Raw genomic sequence first — 17,531 nt, forward strand, 5'->3', positions numbered from 1 at the left:
CCACTTAGGACTTGAGATACGGAGAAATTTCCTCACTCAAAGGTTAACGAATCTTTGTAATTCTCTACCTAGAAGACTGGATGCTCAGTCAATGAGTATATTAAGGCTAAGGTTTGTAGACTTACTGTGGGAATCAAGGGATGTGGGAGCCAAACAGGAAAGAGGAGTCTCAGCTGCAGGTTAACTATGATCACACTGAAATGATGAAGCAAGCTCGAGGGGCTGAATGGCCTACTTGTATTTCTTGTGTTCTTGCAGGAGCTGGCAGTTTGGGCCAGATTGTTTCTGTCTGTTTCTACAGCACTAACGAATGATTCTTTCTGTGCCAGGTTGGCTGAGCTAGACACCAGTCCCTTTGGCTGCACCCCCCCCCCCCCCCACCCGCCCATTTCTGAGGCCAGTGGCCTTGCCTCGCTCCCTGCCCCCCCCCCCCCCCCCCCCCCCACCCCCTCCCCCTGGAGCCCAGCAGTGTGTGGAACCCTGCCACACCACCCGCTTGCCACACCACGGCCTTCACCTGCGTGTTCCAGTGTTTTCCGTGTGAACCAACCTGCCTGAGTGCCTCGTGGAGCAGCCCGGAGTTCGCGCTGCGTCCGGTGGCCCCCATGGTGAAGATGACGAGATCCAAGACATTCCAGGCTTACCTGCCCACCTGCCACAGGACGTACAGCTGCATCCACTGCCGGGCCCACCTCGCAAACCACGATGAGCTCATCTCAAAGGTACTGACCTAATCGGGACTTATTGTTTAATAGAAATGTTGGGTGGGGGTGTCCTTGTTATTGGGGGGGGGGGGGGGGGGGGGGGGTGTATTGGAGGACTTGTGTGGACACAAGTCATGGAACGACCTGGAGCAGAAAGTAGCTTCCCCACAGTGGCCACTATGCCAGAGAATATTTCACCCAGATGTACAATGTGCAAATGGTGCTGAGTTAGATTGATTGATTGATTGTCACGTGTACCAGAGTACAGTGAAAAGTATTCTCTGCAGACAAGGGAACGTACACAGTAGACAAAAACGAATAATGGACAAAAAAGAATAATGGACAAAGTGATTGGTTACAGTGCGGAACAAGGGGCCAAACAAAGCAAATACATGAGCAAGAGCAGCATCATGAATAATGGGCTGGATTCTCTGACGGGAAGCTCCGTTTTGCCGGTAACCCGGGGGGGGGGGGGGGTTTCCCGACGGCGTGGGGCTGCCCCCACAAAGGGAAACCCCATTGACCAGCCGGCGTAGCGGAGCGCTGCCAGGGTACCGGGTTGGCAGCACCAAACTGGCATTTTATTTTGTGTGGTGGCGATCGGGCCGGGGGTGCCCTATGCGGGTGTTGGGGAGGAGGTCGGGGGGGGGGGGGGGGGGGGGGGGGGGGGGCGGGCCTTATCTAACCTGAGTGTCGCTTAATAGCGTGTTTGTTGATGCTGCGAGCGTCGGGAAACATGCGGTTAAACACCCTCGCTTTGGAACCTTGTTCCCATTTGGTTAAATCGTGGCCTTAGTTTCCTTAACATGGAGGAGACTGCATTGGGAAGAGGGATGGTAGACCGACCAAATTGAAGGGAGTGCAGGTGAAATGCCTCCTCTTGTTCTATCATTTCCATCTTGACATTTGCATGAGGTATGCACGTACACTTGAACCTTTTTGTTGACTAAATGGAAAGGAAAAAAAGCACAGAGCGTGTGTATGTTGGTCAGTGTTAGTGTTTTATTCCTTTTGTTACTGAACGGCGGGAGATGTTAATTAGGTACAGCCACCTGTAATGTGCGAGCGTGTGCAGGGTGTTTCTCTCTAGATCTAGAACCAGAACCTGTGGGTAGAATAGTGTCGAGTCTGTGAATGTTGTTCAACTTGGGGTGGGAATAAAGTCCTTCACTGCGATCAGAATGAACCTTGATGCTTCGACCTGTATCCTGGAGTTTCCATTCGATTGGACAGGGGTCGTTCAATAGGCCGTCCCTTTGTGGACGCATTTTAATAGTGACGTGTGGACTGCTACCATAATTGAGATGTGTAGGACGGAGGGGCCTCGATAGTGTATAGGGATAGCCCATTTCCCTTAGCAGAGGGGGTCAGTAACCATTGGGGCTTTGATTTAAGTAATTCTGGAAGGATTAGCGGGGAGTTGAAGTGTAGATTATTCAAACGCAGGATGGTGGCTGCCTCGTACTCACCGCCAGGAAGGATGGTAGAAGCAGAAAGACTTGGATTTGCAGTTGAGGTGCTGAAGCCGATGGAGCTTCACACACCCAGAGCTGGAAGGTGCGATTATCCTGGATGGATTTGTTTTCTTGGTTGACACGAGCACGATTGGCTGCCTAGCCTTCCTCAATGCTGTACGTTTTGACCGTCTGTCAGGACCTGTTTAATTTCCGAACGTCGCCACCTCCTGTCGAATCCTGCGTGGGTTAGCGACAGTCTGATGCTCCAGAAGGAGGGGGTAATGACTGATGCTGGTCTGAACTGCAAGTTGGTCCATTTTAAGGTCGACGAGATCAGTTCAGACCAATACCAGTCATTTCCTAAGTTTTTTTACTGGTTTGTCCTTCGGTGCAGAATCTTTTCAAGTTTGTGATGGGAGCGGTTGTCTTGGGATACATTTGAAGGGAAACTAGACGAGGATTTGAGGGAGGGTTACGATGGTGGGTTTAGGTGTGAAAATTCCATTGGAGTATAAACACTGGCATGGACTGGTTCAGCCGAATCTCCTGTTTGTGTGCCATGCACCCAATGGAAGTAGTTTCTCTGGTGTGCAGTGTTTGATTCCAATAATTGTATCTTGAGGAGGAATGAGTGAACTGGTTTATATACTCTCAATGATTCCCTAATCCTCGCCAATTAGGGACGGCTGTGCGTAATTTACCCCCTGCCCCAAATCTCCCTCGGGAATATTTGAGGATCCATGCCTAATGGATTAGGTCTCTAATCTTCCACTCTGTAGTAATTAATATAGATTAGTCTAATACATATATTGGAGCCATTTTAGCTCAATGGGCTGGACAGCTGGTTTGAGATGCAGAGCAAGGCCAGCAGTGTGGGTTCAATTCCCGTACCGGCTGAGAGAGCCTCACCTTGACCCTCTGGTTAAATCACCACCGGTCAGTTCTACCCCGTCAAAGGGAAAGTAGCCAATGGTCACCTGCGACTATACCTTACCTTACTTTAATATGGAGGTGACTGACTTAACAGTTGTCACCAAAATGAATTTAAAGAAAATGAAAGGCTTGGATTTATAAAGGACTCCATTACATTACCCTGAGGAAAAACACCCAGGTACTTGATGATAAATAGCTTTCAGGTTTGCTTGGCTAAGTAGGCCGACGCGGCAGCCATTTTGTGCACATCAAGGTCCCAAAAGATATCGACCGATTGGTCATCTCCCAGGCATGTGTTGGAAGGTTGGTCAGACATTGGAGGAACCGCTTTGCTCCCTCTCCGCTTAAGCTGCATCGGAACGGGCAGGTGGGAATCACAACTTTTAATGTCAAGGAGCAGGAGGGTCGAAGAGGAGAGTGGGGTACAGTGTGAGCCGGGCTGATATTCCTGTCGGGGGTTAATGCCTTTGTCTTATTCTTTGCTATCTCGGTCTGCAGTGATGGGATTGTAAAATTCTAAAATGAGCACCATTTTTTTGGGAAACTCTGGCAGTTGATTTAATTGAGGAGTTTAAGGTGATTATAAAGAACTTGCAATAGAGGGAAGTACAGTAATCTCCTCCGGTGTAGAGAGTCCAGTACAAAGAGGACGTAAAGATTTTTGTTCGTCGAGGGTTTTTTAACGGACGTGGAATCGAGGCGGGTGGATGGATTTAAGATACGAATCAGCCGTGATCCAGATGAATGGTGGGGAGAGGATTGAGGGGCTGAACGGCCTCTTCCTGTTCCTGCAGCAGTAGAGTGACTGACTGCAGAGCTTTGCTACATCGTGCGGAGGTTTTAATGGTGCATTAAATTACTGCACTTGCGTCAGGACTGGTGTTGATCTCCAGCCTGAGATCTCGTTGGGAGAGCTTTGGTGCAACGGATACAAGAGAGTTTGGGCTGTGGGGGTGGGGTGGGGGGGGGGGTGGCAACAGGAGGTTGATGACCCATGTCTGACCCCTCTGGTTGGTTCCTCCTGCAGTTCCGACGGTGTGTGTGAAAGGGATCCCGGGGGAGGGGGAGACGTAATATCCTGGCAGTGAAACTGGACCAGATGGGCAGTCTGAGCAGGTACCAGCACAGGGCCTGGAGAACCTGATACTGGGTTTCCCTGTTTGGGCGAGAGATTTCCTGGATACAGTGTGTACAGTTCAGAAGCATTTACTCTGTGGAGGAGGGGGGGTGGGGGGAACATCACCCATCACATGACCTCTGAGTGAATATGGGAGCCATTTATTTTGATGTGGGCCCTAAACCCTGGGATTAACCCCTTAAACATCTTACCCCCCTCGCTCTCTCTGCTTACACGCTACCTCTTTGACCAATCGTTTGGTCACCCATCCTAATGCCTTCTCACTTGGATGTGCAGGGTACATAGATACATAGAACATACAGTGCAGAAGGAGGCCATTCGACCCATCGAGTCTGCACTGACCCACGTAAGCCCTCACTTCCACCCTATCCCCATAACCTAATAACCCCATCTAACCTTTTTTGGACACTAAGGGCAATTTAGCATGGCCAGTCCACCTAACCTGCACATCTTTGGACTGTGGGAGGAAACCGGAGCAACCGGAGGAAACCCACGCAGACGCGGGGAAAACGTGTAGACTCCGCACACAGTGACCCAGCGGGGAATCGAACCTGGGACCCTGGCGCTGTGAAGCCACAGTGCTAGCCGCAGGTAGGTGGATTGGCCACGCTAAATTGCCCCTTAATTGGAAAAAATGAATTTTTTTTTAAGTTGCCGTGATCCAGTTTTGGGTTTCACCTCCTGAGTGACCAGAAGATGGGGTGACGTCGCCCTCCCGCACACACAAGCCAAGGCCCCAGTGCAGTACTGCAGGAGTGCTGCATTGTCAGACGTGCCTGCCTCCTCTCTGGAATGAGGTGTCTCATCTGCCTTCTCAATGGATGTGAAAGGCTCCGTGGGACTCGTTTGAAGGAGTGCAGGGGAGTTGCCCCTGCTGTCTGGCCAATATTTATCCCTGGCAGAAAACCAATCACCTGATCGTTATTATGTTGCTGTGGGCTTTTTCTGTGAGTAAATTAGCTTTTTCAAAATTCATTCATGGACGCAGGCGTCGCTGGCTGGGCCAGCATGTATTGCCCATCCCTAATTGCCCTTGAGGTAGCAGTTTAAAATCAACCACATTGCCGTGGGTCTGGAGTCACATGTAGGCCAGACCAGGTAAGGACGGCAGATTTCCTTCCCTAAAGGGCATGAGTGAACCAGATCGGTTTTCACGACAATCGGCAATGGTTTCATGGCCTTCGTTAGACTTTTAACTCCACATGTTTATTGAATTCCAATTTTGCCATTTGCAGTGGCGGGATTTGAACCCGCCCTTGGAAAGAGTACCATACCTAAGCCCGCAGCCCCACCCTACCCCGGAATCCAGCAACCCCACCCAACCCTTTTAGACACTGAGGGGCAATTTATCATGGCCAATCCACCTAACCTGCACATCCTTGGACTGTGGGATGAAACCGGAGCACCCGGAGGAAACCCACGCAGACACGGGGAGAACGTGCAGACTCCGCACAGACGGTGACCCGAGCCGGGAATTGAACCTGGGACTCTGGAGCTGTGAAGCAGCTGTGCTAACCACTGTGCTACCGTCCGTTCCCCCCCCCTCACTTGGAAATATATCGCCCCCTCCTCCAGATGAGACATTAAACAGAACTGACAGGGCAGCACGGTGGCGCAGTGGGTTAGCCCTGCTGCCTCACGGTGCCGAGGGTCCCAGGTTTGATCCCGGCTCTGGGTCACTGTCCGTGTGGAGTTTGCACATTCTCCCCGTGTCTGTGTGGGTTTCGCCCCCACAACCCAAAGATGTGCAGGTTAGGTGAATTGGCCACGCTAAATTGCCCCTTAATTGGAAAAAATGAATTGGATACTCTACATTTTAAAAAAATTAAACAGAACTGACCTCTCTCAGCAGTCCTCCCCATTGTCCTGGCCAATTTATGTCCCTTAATTAATGTCACCGTTAAAAGAAAGCAGATTGCCTGTTCATTAACGTTGCCGATTGCGAGAGGTTCCTGTGGGGAAATTGGCTTCGAGTTTCCAACGTGAAAACAGTGAATGCTGTTCAAAAGCACATCATTGATGAGGAAGTGTTTTGGGACACCCTCTGGTCGTGAATGTTGCTATAGAAATACCAGCTTTTTTTCTTGAATGTAAGAAATTGGACCACGATGAGGCTATTCGACCTGAGGAGCCTGCTGTGCTGTTCAGGAAAGTCGTATCTGATCGGCTACCTTCGATCCACTTACCCCCTTAACCACCATAGCCCCAGAATGTCCAGAACTATGTAGATCTCCGTCAACAACTGAGCATTCACAGTCCTCTGGGGTATTAGGGGGCAATTTAGCCTGGCCGATCCACCCAACTTTTGGGTTGTGTGGGTGACACCCATGTAGACATGGGGAGATTGCGCAAACACAACACGGACAGAGCTGGGGCCAGAATCGAACTCGGCACCGTGAAGCTGTAGCGCTAGCCACTGTGTCGCTACCCAACCCTAATTTGTGTGAAGAAACTTCTCCCATTTCTAAATCGCTCAGACCCTACCCCAAGTCCGTGCTGCTCATTCTAGACTCTTTCTTCAGCCAGGGGAGAACCCGCCTCTGTGTTACCTCTACGCTGTCCTTACACCGGCACTTAAAAAAGCTAGGGATTGAGGGGACGGCACAGTGGTTAGCACCGTGGCCACACTGCGTCGAGGTCCCAGGTTCGATCCCGGCCCCGGGTCACTGTCCGTGTGGAGTTTGCACATTCTCCTCCGTGTCTGCGTGGGTCTCGCCCCCACAACCCAAAGATGTGCCGGGTCGGTGGATTGGCCACGCCAGATTGCCCTTAATTGGGGAAAAAAAATAATCGGGTACCCTAAATTTAAAAACAAAAAGCTGGGGATTATGCCCGCCCCCCAAATCATCAGCCGAGAAGCCCAGTTGAGAGCGCGGTTTCCTCTCCGTTCCCCCACTGTAAGCACATTAAGAATCTCTGAGGACACCTGATGCCAGGAGGGAGACTTTTGGTATTAAAAGTGGGAGGTGAGTTAGTTTGAATGTCAGTACGGGACCTCACTGCTGGAAGTGCGTGTAGTTCAGCAGTTGGTTATGTGTGTGCCCCCCCCCCCCCCCCCCCCCCCCCCCCCCCCCCCCCAAGCTAAGCTACAGTGCAGGAAACTAAAGACCCACTTTGTCTGGGTGAGAAGAAGGAACCTTTGTGTCAGGGTTGAGTGCACAGTCCTTCCCTGCAGCTGCCGACTGTTCAAACACTTTACAAGCTGAACTTTGAGCTGGTACCAACTATTTGCACAACCCCCTCCCTCCGTGTCAGCGCGGAGCTGTGCTTAAGCTGTGGAAGTGGGGGGGGGGGGGGGGGGGGCGGGTGGGGGGGGGGGGGGCGGTGGAGAGAAGTTACCCCCTCACTCGTGCTATCCGACCTCGTGGAGAGTTTGTTTATCGCCCGTGTATCCCTGGTTAGTTTCTTTGGATGTGATTTGGATTGGGCAGCATCTGTACCTGTGCTTCCATCTCTCTGTCTGTTTGTGATGGATGTGACTCTCGCACCGTGTGTGTGTCTGCCAGCGAGCACCTATACAAATCACCTATACAAATGTGTGTCGTCAAGGGGACTGCCTCAAAACTATTTCCAGTCAGCGCCTGTTAAATCGGTCACTGTTTTTGCATTAAAACAGAATAATAATAATTGCTTATTGTCACGAGTAGGCTTCAATGAAGTTACTGTGAAATGCCCCTAGTCGCCACATTCCGGCGCCTGTTCGGGGAGGCCGGTACGGGAACTGAACCCGCGCTGCTGCCCCTGTTCTGCATTACGAGCCAGCTGTTTAGCCCACTGTGCTAAACCAGCCCCATATAAATTCATAAATATGAATTCGCGGATTATTTGATTGCAACAATATGGAATCAAAAACTGGGAAGCCTTGACCAAGAAATTGGTACAGTGCTAATAAAACTAGCCCGTTTGTAAGAGTTTTAATTTGGCACGCTATTTTGGTCCTAATTGCTTTTCACCGTAATTTGAACTTGATCAGGTCACAATCCGATCAGCCTTGACCTTGTTGAATAGTGGGGCTGGCTTGAGCGGCCAGGCGGCCTGTTCCTGCTTCAGATTCGTATGTTTGCCTAGGAGGTGCTGAACAGACACCTGCAGGTTTACCACTCGATTGTTGATTCAGTGCAATTTTCCTGGAAGGAACGGTCCATGTGGACTCCTGACATCCACTTTCACCAGAGATGTGTAGTCCTCCAGCTGGCTCAAAGTGGCATATTGCAGGCTCACAGGTTAAGGGTTCTCGGACGTGTCAGTGGGCATGTCCTGAACCACTCATTGATTTTTGGGGGGGGGGGGGGGGGGGAGGAGAACGCCAACTCTCCCTACGTGTACTTCTTTCCAGCAGTGTTATCTGGCCTCATGACTTCCTCCCGTTTCTCATGCAGACCAAAGATCATCTCTGGCAAGATAATAAAGACTTCCCTTTTCCCCCGGTGACTCTCCAATAAGTACTTCTTGGGTAAAGACCTCTTGCGAATTTCGGGGATAAATGTTGCTCAAGGGTTGGTGAAGTCTTGAAATGATTGTCCCAGAAAGCGCCTCGTTGTGCTTCCGAGGTCCTCTTCACAATTCTACCGGCAATGACCATGAAATGGTGAGTATCCCGTTGAGCAGAGCTTGAAATTGGCACTCCCGCCATGTTTACTCCCAAACAGCTGGCTGCTGATAGAGGGGAGGGCGTTGGGACAAGTGCCGGCATGGCCAAACGGGCATGGCCAAACGGGCATGGCCAAACGGGCATGGCCAAACGGGCATGGCCAAATGGGCACTGCAGCACAAGGCCCCACCTTGGTCACCTCTGAGGCTGTTTCCAGGGGAAATAGACCAGGGGACCTCTAATTTGTAATCCTTGTACCTAATTTAGTTTTGAACAAATGTTGGGCATTGCAACTCTTTGAACCTCAGTTTAGAACATAAACTCTTTGGACATAATCTAATGATTCACCCAAGTGATTGGTGTGTCAGAGGGCCAGTGGTTTGGATGGGTGGGGGGGGGGGGGGGGGTGAAACTGCAGCATAGATCATTTTTGTTCCTTTTCTGACCCCCCAGTGTTGCTCAAACCTCTGCCTGAAGGGGGCAGGAGCTACCTGACCCCGATCGATGCGCCCACACAGTAGGCAGGTCATTGTAATTAAAACTTCAATACGGAGTTATCGGGTTTAACACCAGAGCCTTCAGGAGCTGTGGTGGTTCAATAAAAAACGCAGGGTTGAACAGAACGTAGCATTGCCACAAAAAAAAATCCAAACTTCAAAAATTTTTCACAAAACATGCTGGAATGTGCTAGAAAAAGCGCACACACTTGTTGCTGGGCAGAATGGGAATGATTATGAAATGTGTATTTTAAACTTTTTTTCCCCTTTCTGTCTTTTTATAAATTTAGAGTACCCAATTATTATTTTCCAATTAGGGGGCAATTTTTCCAATTCGCCTACTCTGCATATCTTTGGGTTTAGAATTTACAGTGCAGAAGGAGACCATTCGGCCCATCTAAGTCTGCACCGGCCCTTGGGAAGAGCACTCCATTTAAGCCCTCCACCCAACCTTTTTGAACACTAAGGGGCAATTTATTATGGCCAATCCACCTAACCTGCACATCTTTGGACTGCGGGAGGAAACCGGAGCACCCAGAGGAAACCCACACAGACAGGGGGTAGAACGTGCAGACTCCGCACAGATAGTGGCCCGAGGCCGGAATCGAACTTGGGACCCTGGAGCTGTGAAGCAACTGTGCTAACCACTTGTGCTACCGTGCAGCCCACTAAGGTCGTGAGGGTGAGACCCACGCAGACACGGGAGAATGTGCAAACTCCACGCAGAAAGTGACCCAGAGCCGGGGTCGATCCCAGGTCCACGGCGCCGTGAGGCAGCAGTGCTAACCCGCCATACCGCCCCTCTGTTAATCCAACCATTATTTCTCTGTAAGTTTTGTTTTTTTCGACGTGGGGGGGGTGGAATGGGGATAGGGGGATTTGATAAAACTGTGGGAATGTTTGGGATCTGGACAATGTAGAGAGAAACTGTTTCTATTGACAGAAGGATAGAGTACCACAGGGCACTGATTTTAAGATAATTGGCAAAAGAACCAATAACGACCTGAGGATGAACCTTTTTTTAAAAATAAATTTAGATTACCCAATTATTTTTTCCTATTAAGGGGCAATTTAGAGTGGCCAATCCACCAACTCTGCACATTTTTGGGTTGTGGGGGCGAAACCCACACAGACACGGGGAGGTGGGATTATGGGGGGGGGGGAGGTGGGATTATGGGGGGGGGGAGAGGTGGGATTATGGGGGGGTGGAGGTGGGGATTATGGGGGGGTGGAGGTGAGATTATGGGGGGGTGGAGGTGAGATTATGGGGGGGTGGAGGTGGGATTATGGGGGGGGTGGAGGTGGGATTATGGAGGGGGTGGAGGTGGGATTATGGGGGGGTGGAGGTGGGATTATGGGGGGGTGGAGGTGGGATTATGGGGGGGTGGAGGTGGGATTATGGGGGGGGGTGGAGGTGGGATTATGGGGGGGTGGAGGTGGGATTATGGGGGGGTGGAGGTGGGATTATGGGGGGGGTGGAGGTGGGATTATGGGGGGGGGGTGGAGGTGGGATTATGGGGGGGGGGGTGGAGGTGGGATTATGGGGGGGGGGTGGAGGTGGGATTATGGGGGGGGGTGGGGGTGGAGGTGGGATTATGGGGGGGGTGGGGGTGGAGGTGGGATTATGGGGGGGGTGGGGGTGGAGGTGGGATTATGGGGGGGTGGAGGTGGGATTATGGGGTGGGTGGGATGGGGGGGGGGGGGGGGGGAATGGGGATAGGGAGGTCTATCTCCAGCAATATCTGGCCCGTCGTTAAATTCAAGTCCAAAGATGTGCGGGTTAGGTGGATTGGCCATGCGAAATTGCCCGTAGTGTCCTAGAAAAAGTAAGGTTAAGGGGGAGTTGTTGGGTTACGGGTATAGGGGGATACGTGGGTTTGAGTAGGGTGATCATGGCTCGGCACAACATTGAGGGCCGAAGGGCCTGTTCTGTGCTGTACTGTTCTATGTTCTATGTTCTAAGTCTACTTGCTGTTTGTCTTCTGCTCGCTTCCCAGTCCAATCTTTCTTGCTCCGTTTTATTAACCCATCCTGCGGAGCTCCAAAACCCTTAAACGTCCCCCTTCCCGTCTGCATTTCTTCCCTCGGCTCCCCCGCTGTTTTGAGATCCGGTCTTGCTAAAGCATCACCCACTCTTGAAATTCATTGTCCTCTCCCCAAAACAGTGGGGTTCTCGTACCTCTCGGTCTCCACTTGCCTCCCCTAATCTTCAGGCTCTTAAATGTTTGAGCTGGCTGTCAGGTGGGCATTCTGCAAAGTAGAGTGGGGGGGGGGGGCATAACTGAGAAACTACTTCCCACTGGTGGCACCATCGGGAATGAGTGGAAATAATGAGATTAGAGCTGGTGATTTGGGAGTGAAATCGGCAATTTCACCAAAAAAGTTAGCAACGGGATTGTCCGCCGGCGTGATTCTTCGTCATGCCGGCGCCCGGGGATTTCCCGAGGGCGTGGGGCTGCCCCACAATGGGAAACCCTATTGACCGGCTGGTGTAACGGAGGGTCCCGCCGGCCGGCCGGGGGCAGCAATGAGGCGGGGCCGGAGAATCCCACCCCTGGTATTCTGTTCCTCAAAGGAAGGGGGTGGGTTCGAGCTTTCAGCACTTGAGATTGACCAGTCTTTTTGTTGGGTGGGGGATATGGGGTTTGGGATCAGCTCGGGTGGGTCAATGGGGTTCGGGATATGGAGCTTGTGGGTAAATGGGGTTCGGGATATGGCCTCTGGGTGGGTAAATGGGGTTCGGGATATGGAGCTCTGGGGTGTTAAATGGGCTTCGGGATGTGGAGCTCTGGGTGGGTAAATGGGGTTCAGGATATGGAGCTTGGGGGGTAAATGGGGTTCGGGATGTGGAGCTCTGGGTGGGTAAATGGGGTTCGGGATGTGGAGCTCTGGGTGGGTAAATGGGGTTCAGGATATGGAGCTTGGGGGGTAAATGGGGTTCGGGATGTGGAGCTCTGGGTGGGTAAATGGGGTTCGGGATGTGGAGCTCTGGGTGGGTAAATGGGGTTCGGGATGTGGAGCTTGGGGGGTAAATGGGGTTCGGGATATGGAGCTCGTGGGTAAATGGGGTTCAGGATATGGAGCTCGGGGGGGGGGGGGTAACTGGGGTTCGGGATATGGAGCTCGGGGGGGTAAATGGGGTTTGGGATATGGAGCTCTGGGTGGGTAAATGGGGCTCGGGATATGGAGCTCTGGGGGGGGGTAAATGGGGTTCAGGAATGGAGCTCGGGGGGTAAATGGGGCTCGGGATATGGAGCTCTGGGGGGGGGTAAATGGGGTTCAGGAATGGAGCTCGGGGGGGTAAATGGGGCTCGGGATATGGAGCTCGGGGGGGTAAATGGGGTTCAGGAATGGAGCTCGGGGGGTAAATGGGGCTCGGGATATGGAGCTCTGGGGGGGGTAAATGGGGTTCGGGATATGGAGCTCTGGGAGGGTAAATGGGGCTCGGGATATGGAGCTCGGGGGGTAAATGGGGCTCGGGATATGGAGCTTGGGGGGTAAATGGAGTTCGAGATATGGAGCTCTGGGTGGGTAAATGGGGCTCGGGATATGGAGCTCTGGGGGGGGTAAATGGGGTTCGGGATATGGAGCTCTGGGAGGGTAAATGGGGTTCGGGATATGGAGCTCTGGGAGGGTAAATGGGGTTCGGGATATGGAGCTCTGGGTGGGTAACTGGGGTTTGGGATATGGAGCTCTGGGTGGGTAAATGGGGTTCGGGATATGGAGCTCTGGGGGGGGTAAATGGGGTTCGGAATATGGAGCTCTGGGTGGGTAAATGGGGTTTGGGATATGGAGCTCGGTGGGTAAATGGGGTTTGGGATATGGAGCTCTGCGTGGGTAAATGGGGTTTGGGATATGGAGCTCGGTGGGTAAATGGGGTTTGGGATATGGAGCTCTGGGTGGGTAAATGGGGTTCGGGATATGGAGCTCTGGGTGGGTAACTGGGGTTCGGGATATGGAGCTCTGGGTGGGTAACTGGGGTTCGGGATATGGAGCTCTGGGTGGGTAAATGGGGTTCCTGCACAGATCAACTCTGAGCTAGTTGAATGGTATAACAGGCTAGAGGGACTGAACGATCTACTTGTGTCCCTATGCACCTCGATCTATCCCTTCTTTTCTCCTACTCTTTTCAATCTTGGCCATGTCCCTACTTTTCCCTTATTTTTTTTGGTTTCCCCGGCTTTTATGGAAAGATCCTTTCCTCTCTGCGATTGAATTTTTCCAATATTATAAGTCCCTGCAAGCAGCTGCTGTTCTCAGCAGTATGAAGTTAATTATGAAGAAAGTCGTACACTTGCGTAGCTTCCCCGGGAATGGGCCTTACAGTCCGTCATACTGTAGAATGGTTACAGCACAGACCATTCAGCACATTGTGTCCTGTGTTGGCTCTGTGCAACCCGTCTGGCTTCGTTAGGGGCTTTTCACAGTAACTTCATTGCAGTGTTAATGTCAGCCTTCTTGTGACAATAAAGATTATTTTTTCCTGCGTTATTTCCTTAAGGCCCTGCAAAAAATGTTTCCTCTCTTTATCCAGTTCCATTTTGAAAGTTACAATTCAGTCTCCCTTAACAAAGTACTATTGAAGTCACTGTTCTAATGTAGGAGACACTGCAGTTAATTTGTTCACAGCAGACTTGCAATATTAAATAAATCGCGTTTTGGAAGGATAACCTTTGACCGGGAGAACTCCCCATGCGCTAATTGAGATTGCGTCGTGCGATCTTCCATGTCCACCTCCGGGGGGGGGGGGAACGCCCCTGTACAATGACACCTCTGACACTGTGGAGTGTCAACCTCGCTGTGCTTGAGTCCCTGGAGTGGGACGTGAACCCGCAACTTTCCAACTCAAACAGCAGCGCTAACCCTGAGCCACAAGTTTGGCAAGTTTTCATTACATACTCTCTCGTCAACTTTTGCATTCAATAATAATGTTTCTTTTTTTAAAAACTGTGATTGCAAATAAATCTTTCTGATCCAGAATAACCAGCTCACAATAAAACCGTTGTTGCTGTCGTGTTCTTTAACTGGGCAAGGGGGTGTTTTACAGGATTTTGCCAGCTAAACACATCCAGCTTCTTGAGGGAAAAATAGCACACGTGAATACACTGGGTATCAAGTGTGCTGGTGTTTGTGTCTCCTGATCTCTGATCTCCACTCTATTAATAACTCAATAACAGCAGCGCAGTGACACAGAGTATCAGCTTGTATTTGCCCTTTTCTCTGTCTCGCTCTGCTTTACAGCAATATCTCCCATCTTTCTAAATTTAACAAAACACAATGTATTTCTCCTTGCCTTCTTTCACCAACTTCTCTTGCTTGCCGATAGCTTACCCTAATCTTTGCTCCTGCCGCATAAGGACCATAACAAATGGGAACGCAAGTAGGCCATTCAGCCCTTCAAGCCATTTACTGAGATCACACTCTATTTTGTTTTTATCAATACATGAGTCGGTGTCAGATTCTATTTGATAATCACTCCTATAAAGTACCTTGGGACGTTTTCCTACTTTTTGGGGCTCTATATAAATGCAAGTTCTTGTTGGAATTTTGAAATATTTCCCGCTCTGCGAGCAGCGTCTCCACTCCAGGATCGAGGCCCCAAGTCCAGGAGTTGGCATCGCTCTCGCGCTTCGACTCTTCGGCTAACGAGCAAAAGCGTTCTCTGGACGACACGGTGGCGCAGTGTTTAGCACTGCTGCCTCGCGGCACCCAGGGCCCGGGTCACTGTCCGTGTGGAGTTTAGCACGTCCTTCCCCATGTCTGTGTGGGTCTCTTCCCCCCCCCCCCCCACGACCCAAAAAGATGTGCTGGGGAGGTGGGTTGGCCACGCTAAATCGCCCCTTCATTGGAACAAAAAAGAGAATTGGTTATTCCAAAAATAGTTTTTTAAAAGCATTCTTTGTGCATGGAATGAGAATGCAGCAGGCAGCAATACTGACGGTGCAGCAGGCACAGTGGGCTAAACAGCTGGCTTGTAATGCAGAACAAGGCCAGCAGCGCGGGTTCAATTCCCGCACCTGCCTCCCCGAACAGGCGCCGGAATGTGGCGACTAGGGGCTTTTCACAGTAACTTCATTGAAGCCTACTCGTGACAATAAGCAATTTTTATTATTATTATTATCATTATTATTATTATTATTATGATATTGTCAGAAGGGCCTCAGAATGATTCTGATTTGACACGTGTTGAGGGTGAAATGGAAATTTTTGGGGAGATGGAGAGGTGCGCACGAACAGAGGTGCACGCAAACAGCTGTGGACAGACGGAAGATGCAGCAGGCCAGAATTTGCTGTCAAAGCCAGGAATTAAGCTAATGCCGTTATTACGTAGGGGCCCTGCCAGAGTAAGATTAGCCCACAAAGTATAGCACCGACATAGGCCATTCAGCCCATCGAGTTCATGCTGGTGTTCAACAGGAACCTGTTGACCTTGATCTTGGCCTATTGATCTTGGCCTATTGACAGATCCTTCCATTCATTTCTCTCTCACCTGATCATCTAGCTTCCCCTTAATTGCGTTTAGATAAAGTCGCAGCCAAGGAAAGGGAGAGGTGGCCGCAGGGCTCAGATTCCCATCTGGAGGGGTGACACAAACTATACAGAGGGGCGGCACGGTGGCGCAGTGGTTAGCATTGCTGCCTACGGCGCTGAGGACCCGGGTTTGAATCCCGGCCCTGGGTCACTGTCCGTGTGAAGTTTGCACGTTCTCCCCGTGTCTGCGTGGGTTTCACCCCCACAACCCAAAAAGATGAGCAGAGTAGGTGGATTGGCCACGCTAAATTGTCCCTTAATTATTAAAACAAAGACCCTAACCAGAGCTACAAAGGGCTAATATGTTTTTAAAAGAGGGTGATTGCGAAAAGTCTTGTTTGTGAGTGGAAAGAAAAGACTACCTGTTTTTCTGACACTTTTTCACATCAGAAATAATCCAGGCTCATTCCCCCACCCGACTGTGTGAATGTAGCTACTGGAGGCGCCTAAACTGAACTATATTCAAATCTCTGAGACAAAAACTAATTCTGCTTTCCCAGCTGTATGCAAATCTGATGTACGGTGAAGCCACAAACCCTGCCCCCCCCCCCCCCCCCCCCCCCCCCCCCCCCCAAATCATAAACACAACACACATGCCTGCTCTCAAGGCAAGAGTGCCTCAGTAATAGCAGGCAGCCTATGTCAGTACAGCAGTCAGCAACACTGACGGTGCATCGGGCAGCGACACTGACGGTGCGGCCGGCAGCGACACTGACGGTGCGGCCGGCAGCGACACTGACGGTGCGGCCGGCAGCGACACTGACGGTGCGGCCGGCAGCGACACTGACGGTGCGGCCGGCAGCGACACTGACGGTGCGGCCGGCAGCGACACTGACGGTGCGGCCGGCAGCGACACTGACGGTGCGGCCGGCAGCGACACTGACGGCGCGGCCGGCAGCGACACTGACGGCGCGGCCGGCAGCGACACTGACGGCGCGGCCGGCAGCGACACTGACGGTGCGGCCGGCAGCGACACTGACGGTGCGGCCGGCAGCGACACTGACGGTGCGGCCGGCGGCGACACTGACGGTGCGGCCGGCGGCGACACTGACGGTGCGGCCGGCGGCGACACTGACGGTGCGGCCGGCAGCGACACTGACGGTGCGGCCGGCAGCGACACTGACGGTGCGGCCGGCAGCCTTACTGACGGTGCGGCCGGCAGCCTTACTGACGGTGCGGCCGGCAGCGACACTGACGGTGCGGCCGGCAGCAACACTGACGGTGCGGCCGGCAGCCTTACTGACGGTGCGGCCGGCAGCCTTACTGACGGTGCGGCCGGCAGCCACACTGACGGTGCGGCCGGCAGCCTTACTGACGGTGCGGCCGGCAGCGACACTGACGGTGCGGCCGGCAGCGACACTGACGGTGCGGCCGGCAGCCTTACTGACGGTGCGGCCGGCAGCCTTACTGACGGTGCGGCCGGCAGCGACACTGACGGTGCGGCCGGCAGCGACACTGACGGTGCGGCCGGCAGCGACACTGACGGCGCGGCCGGCAGCGACACTGACGGCGCGGCCGGCAGCGACACTGACGGCGCGGCCGGCAGCGACACTGACGGCGCGGCCGGCAGCAACACTGACGGTGCGGCCGGCAGCCTTACTGACGGTGCGGCCGGCAGCGACACTGACGGTGCGGCCGGCAGCCTTACTGACGGTGCGGCCGGCGGCGACACTGACGGTG

General features: G+C 52.4%; 1 protein-coding gene across 5 annotated transcripts in view; it reads left to right on the top strand.

Moving 5' to 3' along the window:
- The first annotated feature begins 442 nt into the window (after positions 1–442).
- Positions 443–17,531, top strand: part of ypel2a (yippee-like 2a) — a 67,287-nt gene continuing 50,198 nt past the window's right edge. For 3 of the 5 annotated variants that reach the window (XM_038814630.1, XM_038814632.1, XM_038814631.1), the window contains exon 1: positions 454–722. In XM_038814630.1, the coding sequence (XP_038670558.1) occupies positions 606–722 (117 nt within the window). In that variant the 5' untranslated portion in view covers positions 454–605. Of the gene's footprint in view, positions 723–17,531 lie in introns of all 5 variants that reach the window. The other 2 variants (XR_005462654.1, XM_038814633.1) reach the window with 1 other exon arrangement.

This window comes from Scyliorhinus canicula, chromosome 12, assembly GCF_902713615.1.
Source record: "Scyliorhinus canicula chromosome 12, sScyCan1.1, whole genome shotgun sequence".
Lineage (NCBI taxonomy): Eukaryota > Metazoa > Chordata > Chondrichthyes > Carcharhiniformes > Scyliorhinidae > Scyliorhinus > Scyliorhinus canicula.